General features: G+C 39.5%; 1 protein-coding gene across 1 annotated transcript in view; it reads right to left on the bottom strand.

Annotated features, from left to right (window-relative positions):
* Positions 1-13,111, bottom strand: part of LOC127447535 (bromodomain adjacent to zinc finger domain protein 2B) — a 93,294-nt gene that overhangs the window by 6,361 nt on the left and 73,822 nt on the right. The window contains exons 23-32 of the mRNA XM_051709484.1: positions 11,986-12,209; positions 11,720-11,794; positions 11,064-11,292; positions 10,902-10,964; positions 9,232-9,376; positions 5,939-6,516; positions 4,280-4,574; positions 2,665-2,820; positions 2,414-2,574; positions 316-608 (exon numbers count right to left, since the gene is read on the bottom strand). Coding sequence (XP_051565444.1) covers positions 316-608; positions 2,414-2,574; positions 2,665-2,820; positions 4,280-4,574; positions 5,939-6,516; positions 9,232-9,376; positions 10,902-10,964; positions 11,064-11,292; positions 11,720-11,794; positions 11,986-12,209 — 2,219 coding nt within the window. The remainder of the gene's footprint in view (positions 1-315; positions 609-2,413; positions 2,575-2,664; positions 2,821-4,279; positions 4,575-5,938; positions 6,517-9,231; positions 9,377-10,901; positions 10,965-11,063; positions 11,293-11,719; positions 11,795-11,985; positions 12,210-13,111) is intronic.

Raw genomic sequence — 13,111 nt, 5'->3', positions numbered from 1 at the left:
AAGTAATTAATGAAAGTTATAATAATTAATATAATTATTATTGACGGCCTAGTAAAAAAGTTTGAGAAGAAAAAAATCGGTTTGATTAAAAATGATTCAAAAAGTGTGAAAATATTATTTAATTGTGTGTATTTAGGATACATAAAATGTTAGCTATGAAATTAGAGAGAATATTTACTTTTAGGTGAACCATTATTTAACATAAAACATAACCCTAGTGATCCGAATCCCACACAAAACAGAAGCAAACAGCACAAGTAAAGCATGAAGAGTGGCAGAGAGGAAGTGAGTGGAAGTGAGTTGATGATGACCTACCCATCATCATCAGCTCTATCAGGTGATGGCGCAGGGGCGGGTACTGTGACCGTGCCCACCTGATCCAGTCTGATCTGAATGGTGCTGCTTAAAGGGCTCTTCAGGTACCTTCTCGCGATGTTCCTCTCCAGTTCTGCCAGCCGTGACACTGCGATGTCCAGAGGGTTGTTTGCATGGCGAGCAATGCCGCTGTCAGACATATCGCCTGTTGCTTTGCTGTTATTCATGATAGGTTTGTGTTCGTAGTACACCAGATCTTCACTTTGTGACTCTAGTGCTGGCTTCATCCAGCCCTGAGAAACAGAAAACAAAAATGACACTTTGATATCATGTTGTGGCGTGTCATTGTGCACTGCATCAAAACATTTCAATAGTTTTATAAAAAGGCATATTTTGCTCCGGTCATGTGGTGCAACGCTTAGAAAACCTCTTGATATTAATGATTAAGTTGTGTTCACTCACGTGTATTCAAGGTGCAAGGAAAGCATTTTACTTGATGTTTACACCACTTGACATTTTTTTAAAGCAACAAAATTAAGGAAATTGTAAACAGTTACAGGAGTAAGTATTCCCTTAAATATTCCTATCAATTTTAACCTTAAAGGGATAGTTCACCCCAAAATGAATTCTCTAATAATTTACTCAGCCTCATGCCATCTGAGATGTGTATGACTTTCTTTCTTCTGCAAAATACTTTTGAAGATTTGTAGTAAAAGATCCAGGCTCAGCAGGTCCTTAGAATGGGAGAGGATGATGATTAGATATTTGAAGGTCCAAAAAGCACAGATAGTCAGTGTAAAAGTAATCCATCCTATCTCCAGCGGTGACATTAATGTCTTCTAAAGCAAATCGATCACTTTGTGTGCAAAAAAGAATGATATTTAAGCACTTTTTAACTATAAAAGATCGCTTCCAGTCAGGCGTTGACGAATGGCCGAATTTAGCTGAGTGCTCCTGTGATGCAAACGCGATGGCACGTGAACTGACGTATGACAGACACACAACCAATAAGTCGAAGGAACATGCAAACGCGCTTGCATCACAGGAGCACTCTGCTAAATTCGGCCATTCGTCAACGCCTGTCTGGAAGCGATCTTTTATAGTTAAAAAGTGCTTAAATATAGGGGGCCTGGGTAGCTCAGAGTTCACTAGTTTGAATCCCAGGGTGTGCTCAGTGACTCCAGCCAGGTCTCCTAAGCAACCAAATTGGCCCGGTTGCTAGGGAGGGTAGAGTCACATGGGATAACCTCCTCATGGTCGCTATAATGTGGTTCATTCTCAGTGGGGCGCGTGGTGAGTTGAGCGTGGCTGCCGCGGTGGATGGCGTGAAGCCTCCACACGCGCTATGTCACCGTGGCAATGCGCTCAACAAGCCACGTGATAAGATGCACGGATTGACGATCTCAGACGCGGAGGCAACTGGGATTCATCCTCCGCCACCCGGACTGGGGCGAGTCACTACGCCACCATGAGGACTTAAAAGCACATTGGGAATTGGGCATTCCAAATTGGGAGAAAAAAGGGAAGGGAAAAAAAGTGCTTAAATATCATTCTTTTTCGCACACAAAGTGATTGATTTGCTTTAGAAGACATTAATGTCACCGCTGGAGATAGGATGGATTACTTTTACACTGACTATCTGTGCTTTTTGGACCTTCAAATATCTAATCATCATCCTCTCCCATTCTAAGGACCTGCTGAGCCTGGATCTTTCACTACAAATCTTCAAAAGTATTTTGCAGAAGAAAGAAAGTCATACACATCTCAGATGGAATGAGGCTGAGTAAATTATTAGAGAATTTTCTTTTTGGGGTGAACTATCCCTTTAAATCATGGGCTAACCACACACTAGTTTTGCTGTCACTTACAAAAAGTACCAAAATATGCTATGGCAATAAACAGTTTTTGTACATGTACCATGGTATTCTTCAAATTCCTTGGAGTACCATGTTTTGAATGTAGCGACTCAATAATGTTCACTGAATTCTCCATGTGGAATTTTTCATATTTTAAAATGTTTGAATTACAAATATAGGTATATAAGTAAAAATATTTAACCTCGATCATCATGAGGATATAAACGTTTAATGTTCTGCACCTTGACCTGCAGGCTGGCCGAGGTGACTTTGTGTTCCAGCTCCTCAACCTTCTGTAGGACACTGATGTCAACGTCCATGGCCTCATCTTCAACACACCAGCTGTGGACAGTGTCCTCCGAGATATGATTCTCCTCCAGCTCAGAGACATCGATAACTGTGACTAGACAAACATACAACACACAGAACAAAAACTAAGAGCACTGCATTTAGCACCCACTACATTTTAAACACTGCCTAGAGAGATGCAAACCATCTCTGTTTTTGCTGCAGATCTGAGCGATGTAATCCATGTGCTTCTGCAGTTGTTTCTGAAGGACTCTCTCTCGGATCCCGCGGGAATGACACGCCTTCTCTATGGAACGCAACACTTCAATGTCTGTCACCTTCCACCAGCCAGTTGACATCTCTACAACACACACACACAAAATGATGGTTCTTCAATTAGTGAACTTTTCTGTTCCCTAGGACTACGGTTGTCACGATTATGAAATTTGGCTGATGATTAATTGTCTGTTTTAGGGCATTTAACAAGTATGCCGAGTAATTGTCTATTTAGGGCTTTCATGATTATGCAGATAAATTGTCATACTTCTCATCATTTCCTCACCCTCATGCCATCCCAGATGTGTATGACTTTCTTTCTCCTGCAGAACACAAACAAAGATTTTTAGCAGAATATTTCAGCTCTGTAGGTCCATACAATGCAAGTGAATGGTGACCAAAACTTTGAAGCTCCAAAAAGCACATAAAGGCAGCATAAACATAATCCACCAGACTCCAGTTTAATCCATGTCTTCTGAAGCCAAAATGTAAATCTTGTCAGCAGTCTCATTGGCAATCATGATTTCAAGCTCAGTTACACTTCCTATAGTGTCATCTAGCGCTCTGTGCATGCGTCAATCACTAGGAAGTGTAATCGAGCTTGAAATCATGATCGTGTCTAGAGACTGCAATGGCAACTTGTACAGTGAAAAAGCAGTTATATTTTGGTCTGTTCTCAACCAAAACTGGATCGCTTCAGAAGACATGGATTAAACCACTGGAGTCTTATGGATTACTTTTATGCTGCCTTTATGTGCTTTTTGGAGCTTCAAAGTTTTGGTCACCATTCACTTGCATTGTACAGAACTGAAATATTCATTTAAAAATCTGCATTTGTGTTCTGCGGAAGAAAGAAAGTCATACACATCTGGGATGGCATGAGGGTGAGGAAATTATGAGAGAATTTTGGGTGAACTGCTCCTTTAAGGTGTTTGTGTGCTTCATGCACCTTAAGAATTCATTTATTCATATTTAACTCAGAGGAAATCATATATGCCTATTTTATATGATTCTAAGGCTTTAAAAACTTGCACAGAGTTAGAATGACATGTAAATGAATATTTTAAACGTCAAAATATTTCATATATTTTTGGTTACTCCTTACGTTACTCTTGGTCCATTTTACATTTACAATGTTGTTTTAGGAACACAGTCAACCTGAATATCTATTATATTATAGAAAAATATTTCTGTCCTAAAATCTTCACTTTTTTGCAGGTCGGTGTGACCTTTATTTTAAATTGTAATTTTTTTAATTTATTTTTTTTACTATTTTTATCAATACTTTTAAGTTTAAGTTGAGAATTTACAAAGTTTAAAATGTATTTTATAATCAACATTTCTCTCCATGATCTTTTTGAAACTTTTTCTCATTTCCGGGTTTGTTGATGTTATAATTAAGCAGTAGAATTAAGAATTTGGAACAGCCTTCGCATGAGAAGCATGCCTATGATGCCTCAAAATGCTACCTCTGTAGGGAGCTTACTACATTTGGGAACAGAGCTAAATTTCTTGTCCATTAAATATGAATCGAGAGGTCTTACCTTCAGGAATAGGTTCAGCTGAAGGGTAATCCTGATTTCTAGCCACCTCAATCACAGGTGAGGGTGTGAAGAGGGCTTTCTCAACTGGAGATCCTGGGGAGTCACTCTTACTGGTGGTCACCCTTTGGGGCAAGTGAGGGTTAAAGTTTCCTATGCCCTCTGTGGGCAGGTAAACTCTATTGAGAATCTGAGCCATGGCAACCCCAGGAAAGGGGTTCTGAGCCATGTTTGGAGTCATGTTTCCATTGGACCAAGCACAGACTGGCACATCTATCAGAGGCACACCAGACTTCATCTGCAAATACAGAGGAGAGAAGTTACCAAAATATATTTTGATATAGATGATTAAAAAAAAAAAAAATGGGGTAACTTATTTCTTATTCTGAAACGGTTCCTGAACGAATGGCTTTTAGGAGCTGGTTCATTTGAATATATAGTGTGAAACATACAGCGCAATCCATGTAGTCCAAATCCCAAACAAATGACTCTTATGATTCGGATCTTTTGAATATACAGCGTGAAACACATCATGACCCGTGTAGTCCAAATCCTAAACAAATGACTCTTATGATTCGGTTCTTTTGAATCTACAGCGTGAAACATACAGCGTGAAACATACAGCACAACCCATGTAGTCCAAATCCCAAACAAATGACTCTTATGATTCAGTTCTTTCTGAATATACAGCGTGAAACATACAGCATGAAACATACAGCACAACCCATGTAGTCCAAATCCCAAACAAATGACTCTTATGATTCAGTTCTTTTTGAATATATAGTGTGAAACATACAGCGCAATCCGTGTAGTCCAAATCCCAAACAAATGACTCTTATGATTCGGATCTTTTTGAATATACAGCGTGAAGCATACAGCGTGAAGCATACAGCACAACCCATGTAGTCCAAATCCCAAACAAATGACTCTTATGATTCAGTTCTTTTGAATCTACAGCGTGAAACACACAGATTGAAACACACAGATTGAAACACACAGATTGAAACACACAGATTGAAACACACAGATTGAAACAGACAGCGCGAAACAGACAGCGCGAAACAGACAGCGCGAAACAGACAGCGCGAAACAGACAGCGCGAAACAGACAGCGCGAAACAGACAGCGCGAAACAGACAGCGCGACCTCCTGAACGAATAACTCTTATCAGCTGGTTCTTTGTTCTGAATCAAAATCATACTGAACTGCAAGTCATTCATTTTATCATGTCCAACACGAAATTAACCAAGAATTGTCATTGAATCGTGTAGGTAAAAATACACATTTGAGTTTTGTTGTAATTAGTAGTAAATTATAAAAGTGAATGAATTAATAAAATATCTTAAATATATGTTAAAATATGAAATTATATAATCATTTGGGCTGTTGAGGGCAGTAAATCAAATAAGAATTGCATTCCTTATTGTCAAACAATTCTTCCTCAAAAGTATTAAAATAAGCATTCATGGAAATGTTAAGGAACAAAAATCGTTAAGAGGAATTAGAAGAATCGGGAAACGAATCTTTAAATTCCTAATGATTCCTATCCCTATCTTCAACTATTCATCAATGTACAGTCTCATTCACTCTTGAAAAACAGTTTTCCCAAAATGAATCAGGCTTTGATAAATCACTGTATTTTGATCAAAGAACACAAGCGTACCTGCAGTCCTCCTAATGACATGTTATTGATGCCCGCTGCGCTGTAGGGGCCTGTGCCATTCGTGATATGGTGTGAAGACAACGACGATGCTGAACGCTGAAGGACCATGTGACCTTCAGTCAAAGATGCCCCATCACATGGAGACCGAGGCAACAGGCTGAACCAATGAGTGTTCCTCTCAGTCAGAACCTTATAAAGCTGGTCGTTATTAAGGTGTTGTGTGTCACTGAGGTAGGTGGGGCAGCGCAGACAAGACTCGTCCAGGCGGGGCACTACAGAGGGGCTGATGGGTAATGTATTGTGCTGGTTTAGACTGCTGTTTTGGCTCTGTAAGACACTAGAGGACTCAGGAGACATCTGGGCTACCTTTAGGATCTTGCTGAGCTTTGAGAAGGATTCAGGTTTCTGCAGGAAAAAGTTGAGAGAATCTACATCCTGTGGAGGTTTCGGTGAGGTAGGTTCACGTTTCACCTCAGGGTTTGAAGATTTTTCATCAGGTTCCTCTACTGGCTCCTCTTTCACCTGGATGAACCGAGAGTTCTTCAGTCTCTTCCTCTCTCTCTGCAACTCCTCTGGACCTGAAGGATAGGGATGGGATAGTTGTTAAAGGGGTCATGAAATGGAGAATCAAATTTTCCTTGATATTTAGACATAAGAGGCAACTGTACTATAAAAACATACTGTAAGTTTCAGAACTCAAAACTTCCTCCCCAGCCTAAAAAGAGCATATATATAGTTACCACCCAATGGAAACATCTCATTTTGAAATATGTGTGTTCATGACATTACAAGACATTGCTCATAAGTATTTACACATTCCACAACATGCGTTATCATGCCATTGGCCCCGCCCACTGGCGCTCAGTTCGAGAGAGCATGATAGACAGGCCTAGTGTGGCCTAACTATTCCTGAACACCAAAGGGTAGTGTAAGAATATAAATATGCACTAGACAGAGGTCTTTGACCGTTGTCATGTATCTCGCCACTTTTAAAAGATGCGGTGTCAGGTTACAATGCTGAAGAGGAGACGCCATTTTCAGTCATTTAGCTGCTGCCTCTAGCTGTTTTGAGAACGGACTCGTCCTGGATGCATTCTTTCACACATCTGCACTATTTTTAATTGTTGGTGTATCTAAACATGCACTAGATGGACATCTTTGACCGTTTTGACGTGTTTCCAGTGATGTGCTCCTCAGTGCACCTAAGGGTGTGCGTCATGCTTTGGACTATGTATGTGCGTTTTTTTCACGTATAGGTCTCTGTGGAACAATAATGGGTGTTTTCCAATCTAAGGGCTTTTTCAAACCGGGACGGGCATTTCTAAACTATCCAATGAAAGTAGGGAATCTCAATGGTCTGAAAATGGCCACTGAATGGGAAAAGCCCATTTTTGTTCTGCAGGGACACTAGTTTAATTTTTTTTGGCTCATATCGGTGTGGATTGCTTGTGAACCAGTCATAATACAACTCAAGCTTTGCAAAGGAACTGTTATTGAAGGATGGGGCAGTTAAAAACACTTGGAACCAACCCAAAACCGTAAGTAAACAGTTTCATTCATGAATATTTCAAATGTCATGACTGTTTGATAGTTTATGGTGTTAACAGTTGTGCTTGAGTTGAACAGTTTAATATATTCGGATGCAATGTGTTGGATGTGTGTTGTGTGTAAACCCTGAAATATAGTTTTATAATGTTGTGGAGCTTGTTCATTCTCTTCAGACTGAGTTTCAAATATGGATGTATCTGAGGGGCTGCACGATGTTAGCCAATCATAACAGTGGCCGTTGAAGTTTTAAGGAGGCGCTTGGGCCAAAACTGAGCGTTTCAGACAGAGGGCCAGAGACAGGGAGGAAAATTATCATATATTACTAAATCATGACTGTTTTGTTGCATTTGTTTTGTTGTAGTGGACCTCAGGGAAGATAGTAAAATTATTTTTTAAAAATTGCTTTTCATGACCCCTTTAAAGGAATAGTTTAAGACCAAAAATGATAATTTTAAAATTATTTATTCACATTTATGCCGTCTCAAACTCGTATGACTTTCTTTCTTTTTTTTTCTTCTGCAGAACACCAATGAGGATGTTTTGATTGAGATATGATGTGAATATATCCAGTGCAAGTCAATAGAGTCCAACAGAACAAACCAAAATTATGGCTGTCGATATAATGTGTTAATTTCATGCGATTAATTATATAAAAAAATAACGGGTTAAAAAACATTAATGCAATTAATCATGCCCCCAACCTGTACGTAAATTCTGTAATAAGGAATGTTGCTACTAACGGAGCTATTCAAGCTTGATGTACAACCTTGTTGCAATAGGGGGCAGTCAGCACAACTCCAGCTGTACAGGCAACAAGTGTTGCCAACTTAGCAACTCTGTCGCTAGATTTAACGACTTTTTGACCCCCTTTGCAGTAAAAGAGCCATCTAGCGACTAGCGACAATTTTAGCGACTTTTGTAGTCTGCTTTAGCGACATTTTCCACATTTGGCAAGCTCCACTGTAAATGATGTCTAATTTTTCTCGGTGTTTCGAGAACCCCCCCCCCCCCAATATATTCTACATTATCTTTATTTGGGGGCCTTTCACAGTAAATACTGATATTGCAAAAAAAATTAATTAATCGGCACATCATGTAATTAATTTGAATACAAATTTTAATCAATTGACAGCCCTAACCAAAATGTCTCATTTGACATTGCAGTCTCCAAGGTGCGATCATGATTTGAAGCTCAATTACACTTCCTCACGTTTGACGCATATGCAGTGTGATTTTTACACTGTGTGCACATGGGTACCTCCATCAAAATATCTTTGTTTGTATTCTGCAAAAGAAAGTCATATGGATTTGAGATGGAATAAGTACAATAAAAAAAAACAGAAGTTGATTCAAAGTGCAACACCAATGAAACAAGAAAATAATGGAAAATATAGAAAATACAAAAACAATAAGACAATGTGTAAATCAAAAGATCAAACACTAATGGACAAAATACGGCCTCATTTCAAACTGTATCAAGGTGAGTAAAGGATAAGAGAATGATCATTTTGGGGTGAACTATTCCTTTAATAATGTAACAAAAAGTGCATCTGAGATGTGTGTCACTGTTTCTGGAGTGAAGCTCGAAAGTCTGTGAGATCATTGTTTTGAGTCATTATCAGATCTTGATAGTTCTATGAGTCTCTTTCCTCTGAAAATGCTGAAAATCCCGTGTTTAAATGCAGTTGTCAAAGACCAAACGTTTCTGTGTGTATGTGCTCTCAGTGTAGTGTTGTCAGTCTCACCCTCTCCACTCTTAAGTCCTTCCACAAAGACGCCCCCACACTGGGGCAGCACCCAGTAACGTCTTTTATACCGGTCCTGACCGAACATTACCGAGCGCAAGGAGTGAGAGGCCTCGAACAGCTTGCGACGCATCTGACTCTGTTGCTGTGGTAGACAGAAGTACAAATTAATTAGAGTTCAAACAAGGTCCTTGAAGTGCTTAACCCTTAAATGCATGGGAGTTTTGCCAAACATTATTACATACTCGGGTCTTTAGCGACACGGCACTTATAGTGTCAAATTTTCTAAATATTTTCAAGACAATTCGAAAGTAATAGAATATCATATAATCTGATGTTTTATTTTTCATTTGTCAAAGAGATGATGCAACAAATATAAATCAGGTTTCATTACTTCCACGCTGAAATTTAATGAGACGCAACTGACTGTCAAACACATATTGAGCTACACATAATCTACACATGTATTTTCTCAGGCACTTTTTAAATCTAAAAAGATGCAATGTACATAATTTCATTAGTACACCAAAACGACCATAGCCAAATCATACTGTTCATGTATTAAACTTGCTATAGTTTACTTGCATGTTGTTTCTTAGTCATAAAGCAATGTCAGCTGTAAATCACTGACACATCAGTGCCACCTTAAATAAGAAACAGCATATATAATACAGTATGTATGTGTACACACATATGGGATACTGATAATTCACCACTGTCACACAGAAAATCAACGTGATATAGTAGTCATATGTATGAATATAGTACTTATTTGTCTAGTTATAAACAAATAAATATATATCCTGTGATAGTAAAATTATACAGATATGAAATAATCGTAAAAATATGATTTATGGACGTGCAAAAAAATTAAGCAGGTATAAAACATTTCTTTTTTGCAATTTTGTATTTTTGGGATGAGGTACAGGGGGTGGAATATGGTCCCAGGTCACTAAAGACCTGAGGTATGCATTTAAGGGTTAAAGTACTTGAATTTAGCTTTTAGAAATTTGAAGTACTGGAATACCTGGAAAATCAGCTTGATTTGTTGAAAAGTGCTTAAAAATGCGTGAAATTAAAAATGGAACATTTCTATGCAGTTAGCATTCCTGAGAAACAAATTTTCCACCCATTTCTGATTACATCTGCGATATCCCCCGCACACAGGGCACAGACTCCGTCCAAGATTGAAAAGGGAAATCTGACCGCCATGAACAGCAACCAACCAACCGAGAAGGGTATAGCTGCAGGCATAGCTCCAAAAAGGGACGTGAGCTCCGAATCACCATTGAAGATATAGGGAGCCCCTAACTTAACCCTTTCCCTAACCTTAACCGTGAGTTGGCGCAACCCCCTTTTGGAGATTCCGCCCCCATTTGAAGGTCTCCGGCCTGCAGCTATACCTGCTTGAACCAACCAGCCCATTCTGTTTTTGTTTTTTTTCATATGACGTTAAGGAGCATGTTAAAAACAATGGTCTGCACTTCTGTGTTGCTCCCGAATGACAATGTGGAAACACAACCCTCTACAATGTGATTAAACCACTCACAAATTCTACCAAATTTCATGCTAAGTGATTAAAAAATTAGCCACTGAATAGTGTGTTAAGATTTTTTAATGGTTTGTTCATGCAATGTTGGAATTACTGTAATTACAAGTAGTTTATTTACCTTGCTAAGCTTCTCAATCTGTCTTTCCAGCTCCACAATGCTTGTGGTTTGATCACCTTCATCCTGAGAGACAAGACACAGAAGAACAGCTCTTGATATGACATAACCAATACTGACAGCTGACATGCAAACCAGTGATCATGTGACAGAACCATGCTCTACCTCTTCCTCACAAGCCTCGGCTTTCTTCCCTTTCTTCACTCTGTAATCCTCTTCCTCGTACTCTTCATCTACCTGCTCATCACTGTCATCATCTTCCTCGTCGTCATCTTCACTCTCGCCTGCTTTGCGCTTGCGTTTGCGGCCCATCACGGGCATGCCGAGGGTCTGACCCTCCTCTCCGACATTGCTCTCTCTCTTCCCCATCCTCTTTGAGTAAATGCTCCTTAATCTGAACAACACACAATAATAACACATGTATTACAATCCAACCAAACACTACATCATATTAGAATAACATTCTGTTTTTATGTGTAATTTTATGTATTATAGTAATCATGCGTTTTGTTTACAAAAGTTTTATTTTTAACAATGTGCAGGATGACAAATATAATTTTGAATTGTGTTTTCCTATGAGGACCCAGAGACAGGGGCGGTGCTAGAGGGGTTGCCAGGAGTGGCCGTGGCCCCCCCGGACAGAAGCCTGGCCACCCCATTGGCCACCCCACTCACAGCTGTACCTCTCCGTCCCGGGTGTCACTGTATCCACTCCCCTCCGCTTTTGTATCCACGCACCTCCGACAATGATGCAACCCCCCACCCCTGCAAGTGTGGAAATGTACATGTATGCATGTGATCAGTATAAACAAGCATCTTACTTCCGCAGTTTTCCCTCAATCACCCATTTGTCTCGTCGCAGGTTGGTCATATTGTCAATGTTTTTGTCGATCTCACTGTGCAAAACAGAATAATATCTTGTAACAGACTGCAATTCCGTTTGGTGCCACTAGAGGCGCTGACATTACACACTTCATCCTCATAGTTTGTAGTATATTCTCAGTCACTTAAACATCAGTTTTACATTAGAGTATTGAGTGAATCCCTCTGATAAGCATACAGAGCAAGTTAACTGAGGTGAGCTCACTTGACAACGCTTTTACTGCAGGACAGCTCATTAACCAGGAAGGCCAGTATGGAGGCTTTCTGTGAGGGTGTATGCGCCTGGAACGCTTTGGTCTTCAGGCTCTCAGACAGCAACGCTAACTCCGTCTGTCCACAGTGAGCTTCCATGTAAATCTGTAGCACCTCGGAAACATTGTCCGGATTCAGGCTGATATTAGTCAAATGATCTTCAAGAGCCGCCTTAGCCTAAAGTGTTCAAAACATCCAAACAAAAGAACAGGATGATACAATTAGAAATGTGGTGTAACATTAACAGAGAATATAATTATCGTGGTTACAGAAAGTCACTTAAATTTTTTGTTCTTTTTTTTTTTAATGGGGAGTTAAAAAAAGGCTTTCTATTAAGAGTGTTAAAGGATGTGAGATTAGCACAAGAACATTGCTGCTGAACTAAATTCTCACAGATATTTCAGATAATGCGACTTAGAGAACATAAATGGTATTCCAGAGGGAGTACATCCAAAAAATGAAAATTCTGCCATTATTTACTCACCCTCATGCCATTCCAAACCTGCATTCTGTCATTTGTTTTTCCCGTGGAACACAATAGGAGAATTTTCTAAGAATATTAAACTCCAAAAGGACCAGAAAACCCATAAAAGAACCAAAAAAAGTAGCCCATATATGGAGGATTCTTCAATTTCAGGCATTTTTAGCACAGTGGACTTCTAGAAATTAAAGTCTCTATAAAATATTTTTCCACACTCTTAAGGCCGATTTATATGTCTGTGTCGAACCTATGCGTAGCATGACGTGCACCTCTTGCACGCCGCGTCAACGCAGACCACAGCAGCTGTGATTGGTTCGCTTTGTAACCAGAGCATGACAAAAAAAGATATCCGAGGTAGTGATGCATTTTCTCCAAGATTATTTGAAGATATATGCATCATATAACATTGCATTTGGACAAGACACTTTGATTAAGACTCAGGAGAACTGTTTTATTTGGGAACATCTGCCATTTTAATATTTGCATTTACATTTATGCATTTGGCAGATGCTTTTATCCAAAGCGACTTACAGTGCCCTTATTACAGGGACAATCCCCCCTGGAGGAACCTGGAGTTAAGTGCCTTGCTCAAGGACAC

Source organism: Myxocyprinus asiaticus, chromosome 10 (genome assembly GCF_019703515.2).
Source record: "Myxocyprinus asiaticus isolate MX2 ecotype Aquarium Trade chromosome 10, UBuf_Myxa_2, whole genome shotgun sequence".
NCBI classification, from domain to species: domain Eukaryota; kingdom Metazoa; phylum Chordata; class Actinopteri; order Cypriniformes; family Catostomidae; genus Myxocyprinus; species Myxocyprinus asiaticus.
Note: the sequence above shows the minus strand (reverse complement) of the source record. Positions and strands in the feature narration are given on the sequence as shown.